The 27,034-nt window shown below is 38.7% G+C and overlaps 1 protein-coding gene across 1 annotated transcript in view; it reads left to right on the top strand.

Annotated features, from left to right (window-relative positions):
• The first annotated feature begins 6,320 nt into the window (after positions 1–6,320).
• Positions 6,321–27,034, top strand: part of DCN (decorin) — a 38,874-nt gene continuing 18,160 nt past the window's right edge. Inside the window, exons 1-3 of the mRNA XM_005421595.2 lie at positions 6,321–6,509; positions 10,593–10,828; positions 26,131–26,243. Coding sequence (XP_005421652.1) covers positions 10,621–10,828; positions 26,131–26,243 — 321 coding nt within the window. The 5' untranslated portion in view covers positions 6,321–6,509; positions 10,593–10,620. The remainder of the gene's footprint in view (positions 6,510–10,592; positions 10,829–26,130; positions 26,244–27,034) is intronic.

Raw genomic sequence — 27,034 nt, 5'->3', positions numbered from 1 at the left:
TCTTCCCAAAATACCCAAGACTTTTATTTTTAAGTCTTTATGTTGTGAAAATCAATTTGAAAGCTTCTACTGCATTATTTTTAAACTTCTATTTCACCCTTCTTTCGTCTTTAATGACAAATCACAGTCCATACTGATAAGTTTTGTGAGGACATTGCTTATATTTTCAAAGTCACCATTTTCTATGTTTAGCTGAAGTTAGAATTTTCTTCCTCAACAGATTGCCAAAAATGAGCATTTTAATACAGAGAAAAAGACACAAAGCCTTACGTAAATGTTGTTTTTTTCCTGTTCTACTCCTTTTTCCAGACTTTCCTTAGTAAAGCAGTCACTAGCTCCTCCTGAACAAGTTTAGTTTCTGTGATGACTAAATTGGAAATCCAGGCTGACCCTTGTATTCACATATTTTTCATAATCTGGGAATAGGCTGTTCAGAGCTGCACAGGATGTGCCTCATTTCGAATGCTGGTTCATAACCCATGACTAAAAGAGTACATGCAAGGAATACAGTTACAACATTTGCATGAATTACTGTCATCCTTTTCTAGGGCATTGTGTAATTCAGCTGGGATGACGAAGCTTATCCAGAGCATGATCTAAGGACCATCAAAATTAGAATTAAGGTTTGTATTTTTCATCTGAACCTTGGAAAAAGTTGGACTGCAACTCAAGATACTGCAAACTATAGAGAAAGGCCAAAATCTTATGAAAAAGCTGCTCACTTGAAAGAAAATTAATCTGCTCTTACCTAAACTAATCCTCTCTCCTCTTCAGTCATTACTTCCTTTTTCACAGCCTACACTCCCAAAATGATACTCTTTTCTGGGAAAGCGTCTTTCTCAGGGACTTGTAGACTCCTGGAACCTTTGCTGATGTCAGCACACCCTTTCTTCCATACAAGAAATTTTCTGGTGGACAGAAGGTTGCTGATGCTCTCCTAGAAATGAGGCAGGAACAAAATTTAATGCTGTCGGTCACTGAAGCACAGCAAACGGAGCACCTGAGAACTGATATTCTGTCTATCAATGTGTGAGAGCAAATGTTTTTGCCTGCATTTTCAATTTCTTTAATTAAAGGTGAAGAAGTAAAGTCAAAGTGAAGTTCTGAGATCTTTGGTCGACAATCACTTTTATTTTTCCCTCATTCTTTACTTGTAGCATGGCTAGGAGTTGGTAGGACTCATATAAAGTCTAGTTTTACCTATTTCCTGCATTTTTGAGGGAGAGAGGTAAGATCAATCTGAAAATGTACATCTACACTACAAAAACATGAGGATTAGGCAGGAATGTTTCCTCCTCAAGGGTGGAAGTTAAGTTCAGAGTGTTTGAAATCCTAATGAGCAGTAAGGCTACATCAATATGTGGTTAACTTTGACAGCTGCTAGAAAGACCTGGACAATATTATTTGATTCAGGACAGAATAGAAAAGCCAGTGAAAATGAAAGCCAGTGTCAAGTTTAGGAACAGATAGGCCTTTCCAAAGAAAAGAGACAAAAGTGAAGGATATGATCACACTAGTCCTCCAAAGAGAGAGCTCTGTCTTTTGAAGTTTGACTGCATTTTGTTCCAACAGTTGTACAAGTATTGCTTTTCACAGAAACATAAATAAAATGTTGCTGGTAGCACACATCCGAAGTCTGATACATTAGCCCTTCTGATCTGTAGAAATATGAAGGAGTCCAGGCTGATAATTTCTGAGGTCACAGAGCACTGAAGGAAACTTTCATACTCAGAATACTCAGAAATTACATTTCTTCTCTTTAACTACCTTGTTAGGCTGTGCCTGGGTCAATATTTACCTGGGTCAGTGTTTACTAAGCTGGGGTTCATATTTACTCACATTTTTAGTAAAGGGACTCCACTGCTAACTGTGAAGAACAGTTTATTACACTTAATGGGAAGAAATTATTATGCCTAGTGTAGGCATAATAGAGACAGTCTTTAGTATCTAGTGAATGTAGAAGATGAAATGCTAGGAAGATGTTCATAAAAGCCCAGGTGTGGGATACCAAGGAGGTGGAGAGGGTTCCCATGAGGCAGCCAAGCAGGAGATCTGTTTTCATCCCTTCCTGATGGGGATTGGCACTTACCTGATGGGGACTGGCACTTACCTCTCTGTTTTATGAGGGCTTTGAGGCAGACTTGCCTGCCGTTCTTTACCACAACAACCACAACAATGCTAACCAGTCTTTGATCATCAAAGCCGGGATTTATTAGAAGGCAGCCCAAGAAAATGCCTTCTTCTCTAGTGAAAACTTACAATTAGTAAGAATCTGTATCTCTGGGACACAGGACACCATGTTCCTGCAGAATGGATCCTGTCCTCCTGCTTTGGTTTCATTCCAGGAACTTTCTGGACTGCAATAAATGTTACCCATTTTTTTCCTAGACTCCCTTAAAAAAGCCTTTCTTTCCACACCCAGGGACAGATCATGTCAGTTCCTCTGAGGAGTCTTCAACCTGTTCTGGCAGCACTGAGTGCCTACTGGACATGCTTCTATTCCAGCTCAGCCGCATGCTCCAGGAGCAATTTCCCCAGGAAATGCTTTCTCCTTACAGGGCAGTGTTCATCTCTTTCCTGCAGAGACTTCCACTGGACCCAGGTAAAGCACTCACCAGCAGGCAGGCTTCCTGCCTTCTTTCCCACTGTCGGGACCCAGGACACACCTCTGGCTGTCCAGGACACCAGGACCCCTGCTAGGGGTCTCAGAGACCCTGTCACAGAGCCCAAGACACCTGTGGTTTTGATTATGACCCATGGAGCAAATTACCAACCTTATATGAAGATCAGCAAGCCACAACAGTTTAGGTAGAATAATAGTGAAATTATCACGGGCTGGAAAAGAAGATTTTAGGGTTTTTGGTATGGGGGTTCAGGAGGCAAGATGGAGGGAACTGGGTGTGTCCAGCCTTTCTCCTTCTTCTTCTTGGCCTTCATCTTCTGCTGTGATGTTAGCACTTGGGGATTGGTTTAGAATATAGGTGCACTGTCTAACATGGGTGATAGGTATTGGAAGGTAAAGGTAAATATGATATACGTAATTTGTGGTATAAGAGACGGAGCAGCCTTGGGGGCGGTCGGAGAGCATCGTGGCTGCCTTGCTGGTCAGACCTCTGTCTGTCAGGGAGAAAATTTTGTAGATAAGACTTAATAAACAACCTGAAGACCGAACAGCAAAGAGTCCAGTCTCATTCTTCAGAGCCTGGGGTCGTTCCCTGGACCACCCAACTCACCTCGGGGGCAGAGAACAAGCAGCCGACCCCGAGATCCCACCACTGCCCTTTGAAAGGTCCACAAAATAAGCTAAGAGCAAATGAAGCAGATGCTATCCATCAAAATTTAATAAAAATGTTGTTATATAAATAACATTAACATGCAGTTGCCTGTAACTTTCTGGGAATCAGTATTTGGAGCAGCATGTAGCTCTAAAAGTTTGTTAAATTGGAGTACTAAAATCACATAGAAACCAAGACTGTTCTAATGATGATTTTTTTATATTGACTAAGCAGTAGTCAAAGTAGGTCAGACTGGGAAGGATAGCTGATTGACACTAGGCCCTGTGTATGATCAAGGGCCATAAAATTACATAATCACTTAATATTGTTCTTTGGTTGGTAGTTTTTTTATGGTTGTTTATTTTCTGTGTGACACAGCAGGGGGCAAAGAGTGGGATTCAAGGAATGCTTGTATCAGAAAGGATCCACATTCCCATGAAAGCATGAAAATATTGTTTGTGCAGAGAAGGGCAATGAAGCTGGTGAGGGGTCTGGAGAGTAAATCCTAAGAGAAGCAGCTGAGGGAGCTGGGATTGTTTAACCTGGAGAAAAGGAAGCTCAGGGGTGACCTTATCACTCTCAACAACAAAGTGATGGGAGGACCTAGCCAGGTGGGGGTTGGTCCCTTCTCCCAGGCAACCTGCAGTGGGATAAGAGGAAATAACCTCAAGCTGCATCAGGGTATGTTCAGGTTGGACATCAGGAAGAATTTATTCATGGAAAGGGTGGTTTGGCATGGGAATGGGCTGCCCAGCGAGGTGATGGAGTCACTATCCCTGGAGGTGTTCAAGAAAAAACTGGACTTGTCACTTAGGCCCATGGTCTAGTTGACAAGGTGGTGATCAGTCAAAGTTTAGTCTCAATGACCTTGGAGGTCTTCTCCAGCTTAAAAGATTCTGTGATTTTTTGATTCAAAACAATTAATAAGATATTACATCAATATTCAATGTCATAAATTCTTTCCCATTCAGTTGCTCTGTTCCACCTAACTCCACTTTCCATTTTGGTAAGGGCTGGACACCTGACACACAACTCTTCTACTTCTGGATATCAACAGGTAGTATAAATGTTTTCATTGTTTCTAAAGCTCATAACATCTTTTCCTCTCTGAACTTCTTGGAATGGACTTCATGAAAGAAAACAGAACCCTCAGTCCATCCAGCAGACACCCTGTGCTCCACCTGTTCCCACCTATATCTTCATATTTTGGTTTGAATCCTATTAATGCCTAAGACAAGGAGAAGGAGAGAAGGCTGTTCATCCCCACCCTGCCTCCAAAGAAATTACTGAGGCATTCAATTACAACACCTTTCAACTCCATGACAGATATCAGAACAAATGAATTAAGGCTTTGCTGCGAAAGGATATGAATGGGTTTTGTGAAGCAAACTGACAACAAGTTTACCCTGACCTGTTCCTCATCAAAATCATGCTTTGAAATGTTTTTAAACACCAGATGCAGCTGGTGACCAAGGTTCAAATAACTGACATTACTAAGATGCAGCCAAGATTTCAGCAAGCCTCATGGCGACACTTCTGGACAAAGATAAGGCTTTGTTGTAAGCATGAAAGCTTGGAACACCACTAATCATATGTAGGAAAATGTCACAATAAAAACCATTAGCAGTGTTGAATCCAGTGGAAAGGCAGGGAAAAGAAGTTAGCTTAAGGACTAGGGGTGAATAACTGATCCTTAACTTTTAGAGTGAGCTATATAAGGAATCTGTAATGTAAGATGTCTGATTACACCTTTGTTCTACAGAGACTAAAACTAACAGACAATTATTCTACCATTCTTTCTTCCACCAAAGGAGAACAATTTTAAGATCTATTATAAAGACTCTTGAATTTAAATGAGAAGGACAGCTAAACTTTCAAGAGTCTATTATGTTTCTAAAAAATTCTGACTTCTTTTAAGCATCATTTTACAGGCTTTAATTTCAGATTTGCACCTGGTCTTTGCCTAGGGGCAGAAATAAAAAGGATGCAAGTCAAAACGCAGAGACACAAACCTTCAGTATTTAGATAGGACAGCTAACAGCACAGTGAAGTTACACATATTCACAATGTGTTTGGTTTACTAAATAAATAGCAATTGTATTTTCTCTCATTTCAGTTCACTAGACTTTCAAAATTATGTAGGAATAAAGAAATTGCATTTTGGCTTCCAGTGACATTTGCATAAAACCAGAAATTACTAAAATAAAATATAAATCTAAACAATAAGTCAGATGCATTTTTTGTCCCATATTTTAAAAAAATTATCGTCTGTCTCTTAAAAAACCCTAACTGACCAAAAAAAAAAACCCACTAAAAAAATTAAAATATACAATAAACCCCCAACACAAAACCCAAACAGTTAAAGCTAATTTCCCCTCTGTTTTGCTGTCCTGGTGAGAAGGCAGCAAAGGAAAAAAAAAAAAAAAGCAAAGTTTATATAAAGCAGCTCTAACCACAAATGTTAGAATCATTTTACTAATGAAAACATGATTTTCCTATATATCAAAAGCATGCTGTCATTTTAAAAAATACATGCAAACTCTATTATTAGACAAGATAATAATGTATTAAACTATATACTACTTAGTTTGACAATGATTATAGCATAAGCAAAGGCAGGTTGATATCTGTTTAAATAGTTTTACTCAAAGCTAACCCTTTTCTTCTGATACTAATCTCTAGTTTGCCTAACTCAAAGATTAATTTTATATAATTTCCTTGATTTCCAAATACTATAAACAAGAGGGAGAGCTAAACATTTTTTTCATTAATGAATCGTAAAACTCCCTGTAGTTAAAACCAAGAAAACTTCCTAAATACATGTTGTAGGGACATAAATAAAGTAAGTAGGATGAATTACAGCTAAGAATTTGTCTGATAATGTGCAAGTAGTTTGGGATTGTAAACAGATGAAAGAGAAATAAAGCAAATGAAAAGGAAAAAGGAGGAAAAGAAAGCAAAAGAGCAGATAAAGTTTCTGGCTGCAATACAGGAGACATATCATTACCATATGATCTAATGTGGGTGTCAGCCTGGATTGTGTTCATTGAGAGAAACATTTTTTAACTGTGCTATGGAATAGAAGCAGGAGGGTTTTCCACCAAGTGACAGTCACTGAGCTGAATTTACCCCCTCCTCCTTTCCACACCTGCAAAGCCTTCTGCCTGGGTTGAATATTTAGTTTAATTACATCTCAGCTTTGAGAGCTCCTGTTGCAAATCCCTGGATTAAAAGGTACGATTTTTAGTAATTCTCTTGAACTATGCTGCACTAATAGAACTTCGGGCAAGTCTATGGCAAGAACTATTTGAATTTTAAAAGAAGCAAGTTAAAAATCCTCCTAAATGTTTAATAATGTTAAGTTTTCTATGCAGCTCTTTTGTTTCTTGGAAACATGAGAATACATTCTCAAAGACTGTGCAGATTTCCTACTGTTTATTTGACTGTTCTGTTTCTTGTTTTGATTTGTATAAGCACTGCTGCAGTCCTTTCTTTTTCTTTGCTGTAAACTTTTACAGCAGTATATTCTCTGCAATCCAGTGTTTAGAATCGGTGATATAGAGAGTGTAAAAAATGTGTGTATGCTTACATTTCTGCTTTAAACTGCACTCTGTGATTTCTTTCTCCTGTGTTTCTTCATATATTTTTCAGACACTGATGAATATAATTTCAATTTCAGAGAAAAAAAAAGCATAGTAGTAAGTTAAACGGGCTCTGTGTATGCCTTTGTAATGTTAGAAAGTGCTGTGTTACAGGGTACAAACAAGGGAATCATGATTAAAGAAAGTTCTTATGAATGAAATAGTAGAAAAGAAAATTCATGCAGTTGAAACTCCTGTTAGCAGAGTTTTATTCTCTAAAACATCTAACTCCTATGTTTGCATATATAGACTCTATTGCACAAAATGGGCAAAACATAAAATGGAGGGGAATTTTTTGAAACTAGAAAATATTGTTTAGCTTGTCTTTGTGGAATTTTGAGAGATTTCTGACAGTAGGTGAACTAATAATTTAACCTTAATATTAAGGTAAACTGACAAGAAGACCACCAATAGAGTGGTGACGTGAACTGATGGAGCATATTTTCAGTGGTATTTTAAAACGAAATGTGGCCAAGCCTATGGTATAGTTTCCTCCGCTTGTGGAAAACTCTTCTTCATTGTAAACACATAATTAAAGGAATTTTAAACACTTCTATCCTGCAGACATAAATATTTTGTCAAAGAATTCAGATTTTTTTTGTTCTCCCTACTCTTTTTTTTGTAAGTGAAGTGTAAACGTTTCTCGCACAGCTTTGTGTATATCTTTTATTTATGTTTAATTACACATGCAAACAATAGGAACAGATACATGTGTCTGCAGAATGGATGCATATATGCCTGAAGAGATCTGTTCCTATATCCTGATTAATGTGTCTGCTGTTTTCTCTGCTGTATCCTCAGATTATATACTTGATATCCTTTGTTGTCCTACAGTTTTCCTTTATAGCCAGCTCTTTCTGGTTTCATCAAAGTTTTTACAAAACAGGGACCAAAGGAAAGGCCTGCTACAGGGTTTAACTGAGATAAATGAAGTCATCAATATTAATGTGAATAAGAAGCAAAGTGTGAAGACACTTCCAAAGTGCCTTTGCATTTGTTTTTCTTTTTTGGCTTTTCTGAATGGTAGTAATTAAACTCCAGGATAAGATCCTGATTGTGCATTCTTGGGATGGGTGGTACTTCAGCAGTGACCCTGACAGGGAATAAAAAGTTTTAAATATTTTAAAATGTTTTAAAAACCTATTAATACATAAAAAAAAGACTGAGGATGGTCTTTAAAGGTCCTGACTGCCACTGCCATTCAAGGATTAGTGTGCAGCATTCCCAATTTTTATTGTTGTTAATATATATTCTGAAAATTAATTTGTACTGGGGAAATGTTTTATTGGTCATTTTCACAAAGCAATTTATTGTGGTGAATGGTGATGGTTTAGCAAATTTTTCTTCTCATTTGAGATTATTAATAAATTGCATTGTTATTTTACAATAATTTGCACGTGATGATTACTCTTTCAAAAATCATGTTTTAGATGAAACCCTGGTAACAGCTCACTGCCATGCATTAACAGCACTTTGCTGTGACACCCTGACATGTCCCTGAGCACTCTGCCTGCACTGGCAGGGGTGTTGGAGGGAAAGGGACACAGCCCCAGTGTCAGGGGGGAGCCAGGGCAGGAGGATGATCCACATGGGGACACAGCCTGCCCCTGCTACATGTCATGAGTTTACACAGCTCTGGCTGACAGGACATACTAAAAACTCTCCAGCTGATGTTGGGGTCTGTGATCCCCCTCAGCACATGCAGTCAGTAAGGTGTCTGTTCCAGGAACAGAAGTACTTTCCTGTCCAACTAAGAAAATAAATATGTCCCTGAAAGAGACAACATAAGCAATGTTTTACTGCATGTGTTTTCACTTTGAAGTCTTTGGGGTGTCTGAAGATAGTAGATACATGTCTTCCTGTCAGGTAGATCACAGGAATATAGGCTATGATTTTAAGACACCAGCATATTTTATTAGGCAACCTAATCATCTTCTCAAGAAACAGACCTAAAGGTTTCTGGAGAAATGTATTCTTGGTACCTGTAGGTAGAAATTCATAAAGGAAAATGAACTCAGACACAACATAAATTGTATCTAAACCCAGTTTCTTGGCTTTTTTATATTTTCAGCTTTTTTCTTAACACTAACTATTCCTTTTAGAGTACCTGGTGGTAGTATGTTAGAAAGGCAGGCTTCAGTAAACTACTCTCACCTAATATCATCTGTTCATTCTTGTCATCTATCTGGTAGGTTCCATATGTCAAAGTAGAGAAGGAGACAGTCCTCCCCTTCTGCCTATCCCAGTTTTTTATCCAACAATAAATATGGAGTTGAAAAATGCTCTACCACACCCCAAGATGTTAGATAACTTTTTCTAGAAAAAGAAATAATCCCAGCTAGCACCCAGGCAAAGTGTTTCTAAGATATTGACCTGAAGATGCAAGTGGACATTTTTGCTTTCATTACAAAGAGCAGCATCTGCATTTAGGACTACGCCATCCATTTTAAGAAAAAGCTTATATATAAATGACAAGTTTCCCTTTGTGTCACTTGGCAATTTGAAGGCAGATTTGATTTTGGTGTTTTTGGTGGTTTTGGAGTGTGTTTTTTTTGTTTGTTTGGTTTTTTTGTTTTGTTTGGTTTGGTTTGGTTTGGTTTATTTTGGGGAGGGGGTTTTGTGGGGGGGGTTTAAAATCAATTAAAATCAATAAAGTATGAACTGTATTTTGTAAAATACACAGTAAAAGGAAATAATATTCAAAAAATTAGCTGTTCTTTACAGCTTTGGTACAAAGCCTGCAAACAGTTGCGCAATTCCTCCTTAATGGACAACAAGACAGGTAGCACAAGCTAGAGTGTGTTGCAATGCATCTAGGCCTGAGTCCTGAGAACATGTGTTTAAGAGTTTTTCTTGTTAATATCTATGGCAATACTTGTAAAAGTTCCTCCTGACCATGAAAGTCTGCAGAATGAAGCCCTGAAGTCCTATTAGAAAGTGTGCACACTGAAAGCATCAATTCAAATGCTTATGCAGTGCAAAGCAGAGGATTCTCAGGGTGGATGTCAAAATTTAGAAAGAAAGCCAAGAATATTCAATATAACACAACATTGTATTCCATTTTATTATGCTGTTTGAACTAGGAAAGAAGTATAGTGCCTTTAAAAAACTAAAGATCTTCCCCTCACTTTCCACCCTGTCACTAAATCCTACTCTTTCTCAGTCAGTTTTACTAGGCTATAATTTAAAACACACAGCAAGCTGACACTTAAAAATATTTCTCAAGACATGAAATACTGAACTACAGTGAGTTTGGGAACCTCAGGCTTGTCCCCAGGGTCAAACCCATTGCTATTAAATAAATGCTAATGAAATCAAATAGACTGTTACGTTGGCAGAAAAGAGGCACATGGAAAATGTGGCTTATTGCTTTGACTCTTTTGCATAACAAAGTTGACAGCGCTGCCTATTCCTAAAAAATATTACTCTAAATATGCAAACAGATGTGTTTACTGTTGCCTTCAAACTGCTCTGAAAAAAAAAAAAGGAAAAAAGGCCTATTGACAAGCAGCTACCAGACTCCTATCACATAACTGTCCTATTTTTACAATTCAGTTCTCTTTTATTGAAAGGAACAGTTATGCAATTGGTGGATGTGCTGGACCTCCTTCGGGAGGAACTGTGCAGCTTTGGGAAACTGCTACTTTTGTTGTTAATGCACTGCTTTGAATCCTAGGTTCTGCTGGGCGTCCATGAACTGAGCCATGAGGAGGCTGGCTCTGCTCCTTGTGCTCCTGCTGCCAGCATGCTTGGCCAAGCCATTCCACCAGCAGGGCCTCTTTGACTTTATGCTGGAGGACGAGGGCTCGGCCGACATGGCTCCAACGGATGATCCCGTCATATCCGGCTTCGGGCCCGTGTGCCCCTTCCGCTGCCAGTGCCATCTTCGCGTGGTGCAGTGCTCTGACCTAGGTAAGCCCAAGAGCACCTTCAGAGGCTCTGTGCCCACACTCCAGCCACGGGCTAGCAGCTGGGAGGGTGAGGCTGCCATGGACTGTCACTCCCTGACTGGCTTTTTGCAAAGAAATATGCTACAGCTGCACTTAACCAGAATTTCCTCTACAAAGTAGGCCACAAAGCCCTGGAAAGACGGGCATTTGTTGTGACCATGGAGGATGTTTTGATTTTTTTAAATGTATATTTTGAATGTGTGCATTTCATTTGTTCTTTGAAATGCCACAGATTTCTCTTGCAGAGAAAATAACTTTTCAAAGTATTCCTTCAGATTAATATTAAATAAGCGCAGTGAGGTCAGATGTGGGGATGGAAATATTTTAGAAGGTTCTAAATTGTGTGGTCCAAGGTCCAACACCTTTAATCATACTGTCTAGTACCTCAACATAGAAGTCATGCCATTTCCATAGGAATATATAAGCATGAAATAAGCAACTGAATCATATATCCCGGAACCAGCTTTTTGGAATAAAGAGCTTGGAAACACACCAAAATAATGAACACAGCATGGAATTCCTTATTAAATATCTTTCTGAGCCACTATATAAGCTGAAACCATGAGAACATTTCTCACAAACTCTCCTCACTCCCTAATGTAAGGGAGGGGCTTGTGTGCAGAGTCAGAGTAGCAGGATATGAAGCCATGTCTGCCATCGTTTGGCTTTTCCATGCAGAAAAGTCTCAAGTAATGAAGTTGACTTCAGTGAGACTGGTCTTAATTTAAACCAGTATAATTCAGTCTTAGTTCGTGTACAGTGCAGAAAATCAATTAGAGTTGTTTTTTCTCACAAGAAAACAGACAAATAGCTTCTCATGATTTTATCGAGCTTTTTTTTTCTTTTAGTCATCCTAGCTCTTTAAATGTATAGCTGGGTGTTTCTATTTTCTTGTTATGACATTGGCTTTGATAATTACTGTAAATCATGGCACAAGTCCACCAATTAGGACCTGCGTCTCATTGTATTGGGGGTTGTATAATTACAGAAAGGAGGGGAAGCTTTAGCTACACCCCTGTAAACTTTTGTGAATTTATTAAACTGAACCACGTAATTATGCAACGGATATGTTTGGCAAAGACCCAGTGAACAATGCAAGCCAAGCTGCACAAAAGAGTGGGCTAACTTAGCCATACTTTCAGAAAGCTTCCACAGTACTGTCCCTCTTGAAATATGGGGGTTTTTTTTACCATTTAGGTGCCAGAGTGAGCAAACATGGAGTGGGGAGTGGTGAGGAGGGCTCCACATGCCATGAAAGTCTTAGGTTTTATTGTTGTTACACTTAGTAATGCTGATGGAATTTAAGTTATTTAGCGAACTTGTTCTCAGTCTGCTTCAATTCTGCAGAATGTAATGAGCTTTCACTTGGTGAAAAAGTAGAGACATTCACACAAGGACCGTTTGCTCCTGTACTTGCTCCTGCAGTCATGCACTTCTTCACACACACATTGCATAAGATACTTCTGGGTTAGTAGAGTCCCATACTGACAAGGAGACTCAGAAATACAGCAATTAATGCCCCAGGTCAGGGTTTCACAGATAATTTCAAGTGGGGTGAAAAGAAAGAGATATATTTTGAGCTTTCTTTAAACCCACATGCTGCATATCATGCAATGAAAAGATTGTGCTTTTGGATCAGCTAGGCTGATAACATCCAGCCCTTGGGTGCAAAGGAAAAGAGATCTCCCTGGGCTCAAAATAAGCAGCCCTGAAAAATAAATAAATAATATTTCCCTGGCAGAGCTCAAGGAAGTATTTATCAAGCAGTGCCAGCCCTGGCATTAAGTTTCAACCATCTTTGTCCCAGCCCCTGATGGGACATGGCCCAGATGGGAGGCTCAGGAGACCCAGGGCTGCTGGCTGCCCTGCAAGCAGGGACAGGAGAGCTGTGTGCCACCTGATCGCAGGCAAACCTGCCCTCTACTCTTCTGAATTCACTTCTGTGTGACACACCCAGGCAAATCATATTTACCTACTGACTTGAGAAAAGGCAGTTGTTGGCCTTTTGCTGCAAACTGTGGGGATGACCTCGCACGCTCCTGAGCTGTGGGATGAAGGACGCTCGTGTTTCAGGGATCAGGAACGCAATTTGCACACAGAAGGCATGAAACTAGCAGTGACAGTTCTGCCTCCCTATTAACCTGTGCTCCTGGCCCGCCTCTCCCTTCAGCTCTGGGTTTTTCCAACCCAATAAAATTAGCTACATCCGTCCTCCAAAATTATCAAATTTAGTCGTCTAGTCCCATGGGTACTAGTTGAAGAAAAATTTCAGGCAATAACAAGGGTCCTCACAAGGACATATTAAGACCTTCTTAACAAATTTTCACAAAGGAAAGTTGAAACCTGAATCAGGATCCTTTCCCCCACTCACTCTCTGGCATGGAAGGAGTGTTTACAGCCATGAGCCCATGGGTTCAGGGGACATACCAAGCAAGGCAGCTGGAGGACCCTAACATGGGCAACATATGGATACATTTCCTCTTCCTCAGCCTGTTTCTTTTGTGCCTAAATGGGCATTTGCTATTTGTAGATTCTTCATAAGGAAAAAACCAACCATCTTATTATGTGAATAAACCACAGGAGAACTACTGAATCCAGAGTCCAGAGATCAGGTTTGCCCCTTTTCTCACGAGCACTGGATGGAAATAGCAAAAAAAATAAAATACAAGTTCAATAAAAACAGTGAACAAAAATGTCCAGTGGTCCAATTACACTCTTGTCAGCTGAATTTTTGCATTCCTATAGTCTTAAACTTCAGTCACATCTTCCTAAACACATACCTACAAATTAATTTATTTTGCTTCCCAGCCAAGAGCTGAGTTGACAAGAAGGATAATGCTGCCTTCTCACATCCTGAAAAAGAATTCTTTCTGATATTTGGTCACTGATGGATCAAAAGCAGAACCCCATTGCCTATATTTCATGAGATGTATTACCTTTGTGAACAGGCTCAAGGATCTTATCAAGGAAGGCCACTGTGCTATCTTTATAAGAGTGGAGCCTTTTATTAATCTACCTCCTGTTGTTAAAAGGGATCCACAGGTTCACTTTTTGATCATGCTTCAGTATGAGGCATTGCTATGTTACATCCAGACTTTCCACGGGAATCACAGACATCCTTATTAGAGCACAGTTCAGGTGAGGAATAACTGATGTAGCTGCTCAGAGGCCACTTTTCCTGTTCTAAAGTAATACGTACAGGAAAGATGTGCAATCATCTGGGCAGGCAAAGACGCCTCTCAGAAACCCCAGCAAGGATTAACAGTTCCATTTAAAGTCTCATCCTCCCAAAGGGACTCTCAAGTAAAGTTCATCCCAGAGAGCCCTGGTCGGCAGGAGGATGCATGTGTGATTACTCATCCCTGCAGCAGATGCAGAATGCTTCATAAGCACACTCAGACGTGGTGGTCAGATCTTTCTTCCACCTTCAGATAAGTCTGGCAGCCCCTTCTAAATGAGCAGTGTCTCTATACAGGATGCAATGAGATTGCCCTCCTTGGAGAGTTACAAGATATAGTGGGGGTCTGTCCATCTGTGTCACTGGGAGTATCCATGGAGGTTTTGTGGTTTCCTAAAGGTGTGCAAGAGAGATGTGTCAGCAAACAAAGATCAAGTGGTATTACAGCTAAAATTCAAATTTTGGCCACAGCTCAGAAATGCAGAGTTTCTCCAGCTTATATAAAGAAGAGCACATTAGAGCTCAGGATGGATGCTGGAGGGTGTGTTTGAAAAGCACTTTGAGATCAGGAGATGAAAGGTTCACAGATCTGTAAAGTATTATCAGTAATTATTATGGGTAACATGAGGCAGTTTATCTGAACAAATAGAGTGTCTCAATATATCAACTGATGGCTCTTCAAGACTTGAACCATCGTAACATGGCAATTTATTTGTTGGCAAAAGATAATTTATCTCACTGTAAGAAATTTTCCAGAAATATCTGAACAACCATTTTCTTATTTTGACTTCATGTGAGAACCTCATTTTTCACAACAAAGGAAATTATCTCCTTTGCAATATACCTTGTTTTGAAACATAATCTTTAAGGTTAAATGCTTAGCTCAAAATCCTATAGGTAAATAAACATGCAAAAGAAAGCACGGATTCTTAAGTGGCCAGGCATTAACAAATACAATTTTTAAATAAAAAAGTTTTTGTGAATTTACATCATCACTGATGGGCCTTTAGGACAAGTTATTCCATTTTTATGTGGGTTTTTTTGGTTTTTCTTTCTTTTTTTTTTTTTTACAATAAAGATTAAAGTCTTACTCTTTTTTATGTTTAATAGAAACTGATATTCTCATGAAATCCCCTGGCTTCCTAGAACTGGATCATTTACCAAGTTATTATTATTAAAAAAGGAGTCATGAAATCTGGGAAAGTATTCTGTAACTTGTACTGAGAATAGCATCTACATCACAAGACTCTGGCCTTAAAACTGACATCCTTTAGCCCAACATAACTTAGGCTGTCAGCAAGCACAAGCCATTGGGCATTCCACATGCTGACTGGGTGAGTTGGAACACTCTTAAAGTGTTGGAGGTCAGACTGGAGGATCTATAGGAATTATCATAGGGTGTTAAGGATCTGAGAGTGGTCTGCTTTTCTTTCATAGTCATTGGGTGAGTTAGGCTACCCATGCAGGGGTTCATCCTGTCTAAGGTGGATGTCAGTGATGGAAATATCCCTCTTGGAGAACCGAACTGCCAAGACAGGGCAATGACCACTGGAGGTTATAAAACTTACTTTCAGATTAATGAAGTTATGTTTTTTAAAATTAAGGCAAGGAAAAATAAACCCACATTGCCATCTTTGTTTAGTTATAAATTTGGCATGGATTATTAATTTTTTTGTATATACTCTGTTTTGATACAATTTTGGGGATGCTTCAGAAGTTAAAAAACATGAATTAAAGCCCTGTGCTCAGTACATTCTGAAAAATTATTAAACAAAGAACCCAATAATTAGAAAATGCTCTGGAAAAATTGTCAAGAAAAAAAAATATTGGCCTGGATGTAGACTACTTTATATTAACAAAAGCCATTATCTTTGCCAGTATGACAGTAAAAGACAGGCCTTCTTGCACCACCACCTGAATTACTGATGTTCCAGTTTCAGCTGATAAACATGATCCTAGATGAAAATTAAGCCATCCTCTAAGTACATCCCTTCCTTATTTACTGCTTACTCCAAGGTAACAGTGACCAGCTTTGTATGTTTTCTTTTTTGGGTCTAAGTTTTTTTAGATATGTTTACTTGCTTCACACTCGGAAATGTCATTTATGAAAACCTGGTGGCAGGAATGGAAATGCAGACTGCCAAGTCTAAGTGATGCAAGAAGTGACTGTTTTCTGGCTTGGTCTGTCACAGTTGTTCATTTCTAAAATCTTCCAATGCAAAAATAAATAGCTAATAGATAGCTAGTAAAATGTGAGTAAATTAAAAGTGATTATAGGTGATTATAATGTTTAAAATATGCTAAATAATCATTCCTTACATGACCTAGCATTATGGACTAACAGGTATGACTGGTATGTGTGTTATGTTCTTAACACATTTGTAGGGAGTGTTACTTGGTAAGAGATATAGCTATTTTAAAAATACCTGTGTTTTCACAACAAAAGGCTTCTGGTATTTAATTGTGGAGGGTTCCCAGCCAAAGAAGAGATAAAAAGCTCCTTCCCAGTGTTCACTGAGAACCCATAGCAACAGGGAGGAGATCTAGGAAATCATATCCTGTGTGAATGATAACCAATGATAACAGCAAGAAACTTCTGCTATCAGCACCCAGCTCTCCAGAAAAACTCTGTTCACACAGTCCAGTTACCATGGTATTTTGTAAATCTAATTTTAAGCAGACTTTCAAAACACCAGTTTCAAACCCAGATTGGAGTCTCCCAGCCTTATAAAAATTGGACTTAGTGGTCTATATTTTGCTTTACATGTGCCTTGAATCTTTGTTTAAAAGGAAGTGGTCCAAAAGAAGATAATCAGGTTACAGGAAAATATTTTTTTTCTGAATATATTTTAGTATTTTCCTAAAGTTCAAATCAAAAACTGTACTCTTCAAACTATATTGTCATTTCTTAAAATGTATTCATCCTGTTTTCCATGTCTGCCCTGACAAAAAAATATTGACAAATGCTGGAATTATATGTCTCTTTGGCTGTATTGTATTTAATATGCTTACACAGAGCACTCTTGTCCTTTACACTGTGAAAGCAAAGTAGATAGATAATCACAGAATAACAGAATATTCTGAGTTGCAAGGGGCTCATCAGGATCGTCAAAGTCCAGCTCCTGGCCCTGCAGAGAACAGCCCCAGGATTCACACCATGTGCCTGAGAGTGTTGCCAAGGTATTCTTGAGCTCTGCCAGGCTGGTGCTGTGACCCCTTCCCTGTGGAGCCTGTGCCAGTGCCCAAACACCCTCTGTGTGAAGAACCTTTCTTAAATATCCAGTCCAAACTTCCCCTAACACAACTTCAGGCCATTCCCTCGGGTCCTGTCACTGATCACCACAGAAAGGAGATCAGTGCCTGCCCCTCCTCTTCCCATCATGAGGAAGTTGTAAATTGCAATGAGGTCCTCCCTCAGTCTCCTCTTCTCCAGGCTGAATAAAGGAATAGAACTTGCTATTGGGCTTCTCTGCAAAGACAAAGGTGGAAAAAATAAACACCAAAACACAGAGATCTCAAGAACATGCCTGCATGGGAGTTTAGGGAGGGAAAAAAATAAAAGATTTGTGTTGCAGTTTTCAGCTTATGGAACCAATTACAAGATTCAAACAGCTCTCTAAAAATGACCCTGATTTTAGTAAGGTTCAATTTTCTATATAGGCAACTCTACTGCAAACCTCACATGCAGTCAATAGGAATTGAAAAAGGGGAAAAGCAGTACTTAAAGAATTGATGTACTCTCTGCATGTGTACTCATATGAGGGAGCATCCAAGAAGGAATCCCATATGATCTTTTTGTTTATTACCTGGGACATACTTGGAGTGTTTTTAGTTTCTACAAAAATCCGTTAAGGAGAGGATGCTTACAGTTTTAATTTTAATAAGAAACAGAATGTAATAACTATATTTTACAAATAGCAGTGAAAGGGAGATACTGCTTCTGCCCACCTAATGGCAACTTTAAGGACTTAATGGCAAAAAACCCAAATGGACAAATTATTATAGAAATGTCACAGCTTTTAAAACATGTTCAAGTGTAAATGGGGCTACAGTGTGGTCCTGTAATACAACACTAGCAAAACAAAGATGTGCAATAAGGCATCCCAGAACCAGTTTCTGCTTGCACCTCCTCTACCACCTAAAATGTGAAAGCCTAGAATGATTTCAGTTTCTATGCTAGAGTACATATTTTCCCTTCTACTGCTCCAGAGTGGACCTCAGAAACTAAAGAGTTTGTCAATGAATTAATATTTTAGGGCGACATGGAAGAAAAGTGTCTGTAGTGGCGCAATAATCAAACCCATTGCTGAATATCTCTACCTAAGAGATATAGGAGCAAAAGCAAAGAACTGAATTAAAATCCTAATGTTTTCAGGATTAGGGGATAAAATTTACTTTCTCTTCTTTATTCTTTCACTCTGTGGCAGAGACGTTACATCTTCTGGGCTGGAGATGACTGGTAGAGTTACACAAGACCTGGGGAACCTCTATAACTAAATGTGTGATAAAATAAAGGGAGTTACAAAGCAAATATGTCTAGGAGTTACAAGGGTATATATAACACCCTTTAGTAGAAAGAAGGAACTAGCAGGTCTGTTGATTTCCTAATTCAGTCAGAAAATTCTCTTCCAAAATTTGTTTGTTCACCGTGTGCAGACATGACCACAGCAGCTTCTTCCTTTTTATGATTGCATGACAACAATTCTAAAGCACTTATGAGAAGTGGCTGTGTTATGTTTAGAAGTACCTGAAATAACCAGGAACATATCTCTGCCCTCAGGTTATAAACTAGGGCTGTGTAATGACCATGTGGTCAGAACAGGAAGGGATAAGTTTACTTGAAACCAGAGAAGACGTCCCCCAAATGATTGCTTATGACATTATGTTAGAGCCAGTTCTGGTAAATCCCAAAGTAAAAATTGAGGGAACTATCCTCAAATTGTCATCTGTTGCCTGTTGCTAACTTAAACTGCAGCAGACGTAAACAGCAAATTGCATTACTCCAAAGGGTCATTCAAAACATAATTTGCTATATAATGCTCACTTTTCTAAGTCACTGAAATGCTCTCTTATGTCTGCTGGAGGACTAAATGTTTCACCTTACTGCATGAGCACTCGTAGATAGCACATCTGCCTTGCATCCACTTTGAGTAAAGCCATTACACACATGGTGCTGGCAGATTGCACAAATCACACGGGTCAGTTGCTGCTTTCTGATGGGATGTTTTATGTCTGCAACCACAGCAGTGGGAAATGTAAAGCTGATGATTCTAGGAGTTAACTAGAAAACTCATAATACTTGATTTTTATTTCACTTAATGTCTTAATCCCTGAAGTCTAAAGATTATTTCAGAATATTTTTATGCTTATCTAAAATGCTCGTGTTCTTCAGAAGGCATATACATTGGAGACCATTGTAATTAAAAGTCAGAAGTAGAAGTTGCATGAATTTTAGCTTCAAAAATGTATTATTACTCTTAGGTATTAATTTTGGGAGCCAGGAGAAAAACTCTATCTGTACCAAAAATGTGACTAGCAATGAAAAATAATTCATAACAGCTGTGCCTTGCAATATTCGTTATGCTTTGAAATATGTGTTCACTCAGAGTGGGTGGAGGTGGAAAAGAGCAGAGAAAGCCATGCATTCACTTTTACACCTTTGCTAGGGCTTTTACAATTATTAGCACTATCATAGTGGAGAACTATGCATTTGATCACAGTGTGTGTGACCTCATTTCCATTTTTCTGTGTTTCTCACTCTGTTCTGAGAAGCAGTGTTATAAGTGTTTAGGGGGGAAAAAATACTTCATATAGTAATAGGTCAGTAGGTCTACCCTTGTGAGGGGCCATCTCAGCAGGGAATGGAGTTTGTTTTCTTGTTCTTTCCTATGGGAAGGGTCAGACATATACAAAACCAATAATCCGTGATAAAAATAACCCTAAAATGGATCTTATGAGACTTTCAGACTGTTGAACAGGAAAAGTATCTAAAAAACGGTTGTGAATCATTTTCAAGAAGATATATTTTAAGAACCTTATGCATTCCATAGTGGTTTTTATATCTGTTAGGAAAAAAACCCAAAAAACCTATTACTGCTGATTTAATAGCAAGAGTGGAGAAAATAGAGAAGAAACTTTAAGTTTGAAAGTGGGAGAGAGAAGGAGGCCATGGATACTTTTCTGTAGAAAAAGACAATTGTTTCTTATTTCATGGATGCAAATAATGAAATTACTCCTATTTGCAAATCCCACACAATAGAGAACAAATTTCCAGTAAATACTGTAGCACATTGCCTGGGAAAATATCAGTAAACTTTTCTAAGTCAAAGCATTCAAAGCAGTTCCTTGCCATCCTTCCAGAAAGCAGTCCTTGGATCCAGTTATTTTTCCGTGACTAAGTATCCTGACCCTGTAAACTTGCCTTTCGCCTCGTTTGCCCCAGAGTCCACTCAGGGCATGGCTAAGGTCATTCACCCCGGGAGGATTGCTGCCCGTCAGTGGGATGCAGCAAAGCTGGGCTCGGAGCAAGGAGAGCACACAGCAGAGAGCAGAGACAGCCCAGGCAGCTGCTGGAGAGGCTGCCTCCACTGGGAGAGCAGCCACTGGTGATCACGGCTGGGAATTACAGAGAGCTCAGTCCAAATTCCTCAGCTGGCAGCAGCTGCTTGCGGAAACTGAGAGAGTCTTAAAACGAGCCCCATTTTATGGCCCCTGTGATAATAATCGTAAGTGTTGCAATGTAGTAACACATGTATCTGAGCTAGAGCCTTCAGATGTCTCTCTGCCTTTTGGCCCGTGCTCTCCAGCTGGGAAAGCAAAGGTTTATTCAGAGGAATAAGCCCCATCCCTGCTGCCTGTAAAATGGATAGGTGAAGGAAAAATCTACCAAAATACCCTAAAGACAGCAAAAAAAAATCAAACCACAAAATTGTAAAAGTTGTTTATCACTGTCACTGTTCACATATTTGTGACTTAGACTTTGTGGTCTCAGTGTGGGAAAGATGCAATTGTCAGGAAAGCGTCCTCATCTCTGGGCTGCAGACTCAGACTTCTACTTGCTTGGTCTCCCTTGCTGGCCCCATAAATCTTGCATTCCATTTTTGCACAGTCGTATGGCTTCAGCAGAAATGTGGCTCCATGCCAAGACACAGACTAACTTGTGGCTCTCGCTGCCGACAAGCTGGAGCAGTGGACTGAAACCTCTGCACAGCCAGGAGGGTTCAAAATTCTCCCTTCTCCTTTGTGGTTTGAAAGATTCCATGGCCACTTGATCTCAGCTCCTGTAGCTGAGCAGGTTATTCCTTCAGCAGCAGAACTCATAAAGCCTGCTGTGTACACCAAACCCCATAACATCCTCACACTATTCCCAAATGCCTGCTGCATCTCCCACACCTGTTTGGCTGGGAAAAGAGCAGCCTGTGCTAGCTGGGCTGGTGCAGTGCTATACAGGAGGTGGCTAACCACTGATTGATTCTCTCTCAGGGGTCAAACAAGGGGTGAATTATACTAGTCTTGGCCCTTCTCTGCCTAATTGCTCATCTCATAAACTCTCCAGACTCAGCAGCCTTTTGTCCTCTCCAGGAGGTGAGGCTGTCACAGCTGAGCAGCCAGACACTGCCATTTGCTTAAGAAATGATGACAAAAGGCTACAAGGATGAGATCCCACAGAGACAAGCTTGATTTCTGCAAAGTTACCTTCTCCAACCTCCCACTAAGCAGAGATTCCTGGTCCATGTAACCTCTCCCCACCAAAGGTGACTGTGGATGAGTCTTTCTTGTGTGAGGAAGAAATTGGTTAACAATCCAATTATTCTGGATTTTATTGAATAAATTTTGATGGTGCACGTTGTCTCAAAAATCTGTTGGGTAACAAGGAAGTGTACAAATTCTGTCATGAATAATGAAAGCTCATCTTATCCTAAGAAAAGGAAATATTCAAACTTCCTTACACTTTTTTTTTTTTTTTTTGCCATTTTGTAGTTCTCTGGCTTATTCTGTTCATCACACGCATATATTTTTACACAGGTAAAGGTATACAGGTGGGAACAATTGTTTGCTCCAGGTTGACAATGCAGAACAGTAGGAAATTTCTGCTTATAAAAATTCACAAGGGATATTAGAGATCTGAGCTAGGCTACAGGAACTGATGGCTGTTGAGCTTCTATGAGGAAGTAATGATTTCTCCCAAAGAAATTTTTTAGTGCAAATCAAAAGGGTATTTTGACTAAGATACATGAACTGGTTAATTAAATATCTTTTATTTCCAGAATCTTTATGTTCTTAATATCAGTGTAAACAAGAACTTTGGAAGGGTGGAGCTATATAATTTCATCTTATTTGTGAATATATTTATTTTTTTAATTTATTTATCAACTTTAATAATAACTGAGTTTTATTCAACCAAAATGTAAAAGAAGATATATGTATTTTATACGTATAAAATATGTATAAAGTACATAGATATATGTATATATGTATTTTCAATTTAACATTGGAAAGGCAGATAAGTTTAAATTTTTTATCAATTATAAATTAATTTTAGGAACTAGAAGCCTGAAATTCTTCCAGGAAGTTGAATACCAGACTGTGTAGCACTGATTATTGACATAAAAACTCAGACTGCTATGAGAGATTTTCATATGGTTTTTCAAGAAACAAGTTTTAGTGTATAAAAACATCACAGCCAAGAGCTGGAATATCTCTGTATACTTTTCTTAAAATGATGGAGAGGAAACTCAATTGATATTTTCTGACATCAGTTTTTCTTTTGGTTGTCATGACATAAATTTCACCAGGAGTCATCTGCAGGTGGGTGTGTGATCACACTGTACAACATGGCTTCAGATGTTCACGGGCATCTCCTGAGTCTCTCAGAAGTGAGTAGTAAGGACAGCCCACAATTCCCCTCTAAACTTTTGTCTCCCAGACAGAAGAACCAAAAAAATCTCACTGGGACAGGATAATTCTATCCCAGGAGCCATCTGAGCTTCCAGTGGGATTACAATTTTCTCCATTTGATTTAAACTCTGCCAGACTGTCATGTCAGTTCAGGCTCCCCCATTCATCTGAGCTGGCTGATGTTGGCCAGAAAGGTTTGAAGCTTTCCTCTCCAGGCTGGGAGCCTGCAGCACAGGGATGAGTTTGCACTACACCAGTGCTCCTCCTACATGGATCTCTCTGGAGGTTCATCAACTTATACAGAGACCTGGAGCTGCAGGCTGAAGCACAAGCCAAGGTAGATGTGGATCTGGTTTACACCTCAAATGCAGTTTAGTCCTGAATTATTTAAATGATGATTTTGCAGGTCAGCATCCAGGTTCACACATTTACAAACTCCTCCTCCACTGGAGAGCTTTAGATGATGTAGGTTTCAGCTGGAGGATGTATTCAATTGCTTTCACTCATAATGCAAGATCTCCACAGCAGCTGGTGTGCACCCTGTACTCATCTACATTTTGCTCTTCAAAACCCACACAAGTCAATAAAAAAAAAAAAAAAAGAAATATAATGTCTATAGCTGGTTTTGAAAACATTTTAGAAAACAGCTTCAGGAAATGCATTACAATATGCGTGGGATAGGTAATGAAAAAAACTCAACTCTTCAAGTGGTGGCAACTATACTCTGCATGCAGAGCTGTTATTGTATTGTACACCCTTCTAGTTTCTAGTACAGTACAGGAAAATGATGTTATAAATAATTTTCAGAAATGGAATTCTGATTATCAAATCTGTCTTATCTTTATAATATGAAACAATGAAAATCTAACTTTATTGCTCTGAGAAATTATCAGTTCTACCATATTAATGAATAACACTTAAGCTTTTAGAAACTGAAAATTACAGCTGGAAGTTGTGGGTGAAGTTTAGTCTCTGGCAAATTATCCCTTCAGTGGCAAGCCAAATGTTCCACAGGTGCTCTTACAAAGTGTGTTCCAAGGGCATCCCATAAAGCATGGCTGCATAGCTCTTGCACCCTACTGTCTGCCATAACCCTTATTAGAGGTACCAACCTACTAATACAAAAGTGCTGCTGACAACCAGAACATACTAATGCTACTTTGAGTCTTTGAATATAAACAATTAAACCCTTCAGTTTGGTTTTTTTTTTTTTTTTAATATGTGAAGAATGCTAGAAAAGTTGCTGGATTTTAGGAAGTTATAACAAAATTATGGTCTTGAAAAAGCAGAGTTTTTGGGAAAGAATTTTATAGTTGCTGACATCAGTCCTGTTCACTGAAGACAGAAACTGTCCAAAGACAACCAACATGCAAATTATACAGTATCATATTCTTATATATTTGGAACTCTAGTACTACACTTCTGAAAGTAATGAGGGTTTTGCAACTGTTGAAGTAAGAACAAAGTCCATGCCTAAATGAGGAAAAGTTATTTTAGTAATATGAACAATCTTAATCTGTATCAAATATTTGTGCCCTGAACATCAGTAAGGTAAACAGGATGGGATGTGAGTTTTGGCTGGTGTCAGTTTATGAAGATTTAACTAGTTCATACCAGGCAACATGATTCTGCTTTTTAAAACCTTTTTGAATTCTGGTGTAATTAAAACTCAGATAATTTTTTTGCACTCAGTTTTAATAAAAATCTGATCCAAATATTTTAATATTTTTTATCTTACCATACTTTTCTCTTTACATATACACACATATATTCTAAGAAAGGATTGAAAGAGAAGGAGTTTTGCTACACACAGCAAGAATTTGACATAGAAAGCAACATTCTGTGTGTGAGAACATATTTTTGATGAGAATAAGTATCACAGAATCACAGAACTGAATTTGGGCATCAGCTCTTGAGACTGTCTAGGCTACTCCCTTGCTTAGGGGGTTGCTTGGGGCTGTATCCAGACAACTTTGGAGTATCTCCAGGCATGGAATCTCAACAGCCATGGTGGGCAAAGCAGCTTTTCCCTGGGAAGCATATCCCACTGTGTTTGCAATGCCATGCTTGGGATTAGTGTATAGGTTTAAAAAATAACATATATCTTTCCTCTGAGAAGAATATTTTGCAGTTCACCATCGTTCTGAGGAGACACTGGAAATACTTGCAGAGAGATCTTTCCCAGAAGGGTTCAAATATAGCTTCAGGAATACTAGTTAAAACTTTTACTGGTAAAAAGATAATTTTACCCAGAGACGTCCACTTCTGATACATGCCCATATAGAGACTTTATTAGTGTCTAAAAATTTTTTCCTATCAACTATTCATTTACCATTTCACATTTTGTTAAAAAAAAGATAGTTAAGAAAGAACTTTTTAATTTTGTGGTAAATCAGAATGACTGTAAAAGATTTGTTTGATTCCAAGTCACAGTATGAAAGGAAAGCTGGGTAAAGCAAGTGTTATTTAACACTAAATAATTTCATTTCCATGACTTCATCAGACTTACATATCAGCTATTCAGAAAATAGTCCCAAAGAGAGTCTTTAATTTAAACTGTCTGATGTTCTTTTGGCAGTTGTAGTGAAACCAAGAGATTTGTTCTCCAGAAAACTTGGACATAGTTTCAGTTCAAAGAAAAGGGGGGAGGTGAATTGGTAGTTTGGGGTTTTTTTTTAAGGTGGACTTTACTGCAATTTACTCAGTTACTGTCAAACAAACTGTATTTTTTCTGGAAATTATTATAATTAACTATCATACTTGCTTCAAAAAGCCTAGTACCTTCTAAAAGCAGGAAAGGTTCTCTGTCTACAGAAGCTAACACCCAGTGAAAATAATAAATACTATATCTCTGTCCAAAAGGATTTTTTATTCACACAGTTCATTGGAATAAAACATGTTAGAAATTATTTCCCTAAACTGAATCCTTTGCTTCAAGCCATACCTCAGATATTTTCTCAGAAAAGGCATAATGGAAATGTGAATAAATAAATGTTGGTTCAACTTAGCAAAATAAAACTCTCTTTGACTGGCTGGAGACAGAAACACTTTCAAATAAGTCTTCGTAAGCTGCTTCAGGAAATTAGTTCTAGAAATGGTGTTTACTGAAAGAAAAATGCTACTAAGAAAGGCACTGTCCCTTATTTAAAGTTTCTTCCAAAGTTAATTGTTCTTTTCACTGTCACTAGGTCTGGAAAAGGTGCCAAAAGACCTTCCCCCGGACACAACCCTGTTGGACTTACAGAACAACAAAATCACTGAAATTAAAGAAGGAGATTTCAAGAACCTGAAGAATCTTCATGTAAGTGTAAAAATGAACTGATATTTACCAACAAAAAGGGGAGAAAATGTGGTTTTGGCCTGGTAATGCATTTTTTATGGAAAACTGATTAAATCATTTGTCATCTTCCTCCACTAGCCCATCCTATTTATTTCTATCCCCATTTCTCTTTTGCAAGTTTTCTTTCCAAACTACAGAAGTTTCTCAGCTCTTTTCAGCTCTTCATACCTGTCTCCTGTTCATTCAGTCCAGTGATCTCCCATCATAACTCCTCTCCCATATTTATTTATGTTCTCAGTCTCTTTGGCACAGTTACTTGGCTATTTCCATCTGAGCCCTGCCACCTCACTCACTTCTTACTGTACTCTTTTCCCTCCTACCTCTGAGCTCACAGAGATTTCTGTGTGCCACGTTTGTCAGCAGACATTCTGTACTAGTTTTAATTCAAGAATCTTTCCAAATTACTCTTCTGCCCCCTGCACTACAATGAAATTTTGTTTTTGCAATAACCTTCTCCCAGCAAAGCTCCATCCTCATCCTTCTTTACCTGCCAGTCTCTTCTAACACTTCTGTCTGGTTTGCTCTTTGCTGAAATATTTCCCTTCCTGGTTTCTGTGACTATTTTTTTTTCTGTTTCACCTCTTCTTTTCCAAGTTTCCATCAGACAGCTACCTTCCTCTCTGTTTCTATTTTTTTTCCTCTGTCTGAGGTCCTCCTCCCTGTCTATAGTTTTTATCAACATTTTAAAATGCACACCTCATACTTCTGCCTAAATTTTGTTGAAATATTTTTCTTTACAGGGCAGAAAAAGG

Source organism: Geospiza fortis, unplaced genomic scaffold, assembly GCF_000277835.1.
Source record: "Geospiza fortis unplaced genomic scaffold, GeoFor_1.0 scaffold186, whole genome shotgun sequence".
In the NCBI taxonomy this organism is placed as follows: Eukaryota; Metazoa; Chordata; class Aves; order Passeriformes; family Thraupidae; genus Geospiza; species Geospiza fortis.
Note: the sequence above shows the minus strand (reverse complement) of the source record. Positions and strands in the feature narration are given on the sequence as shown.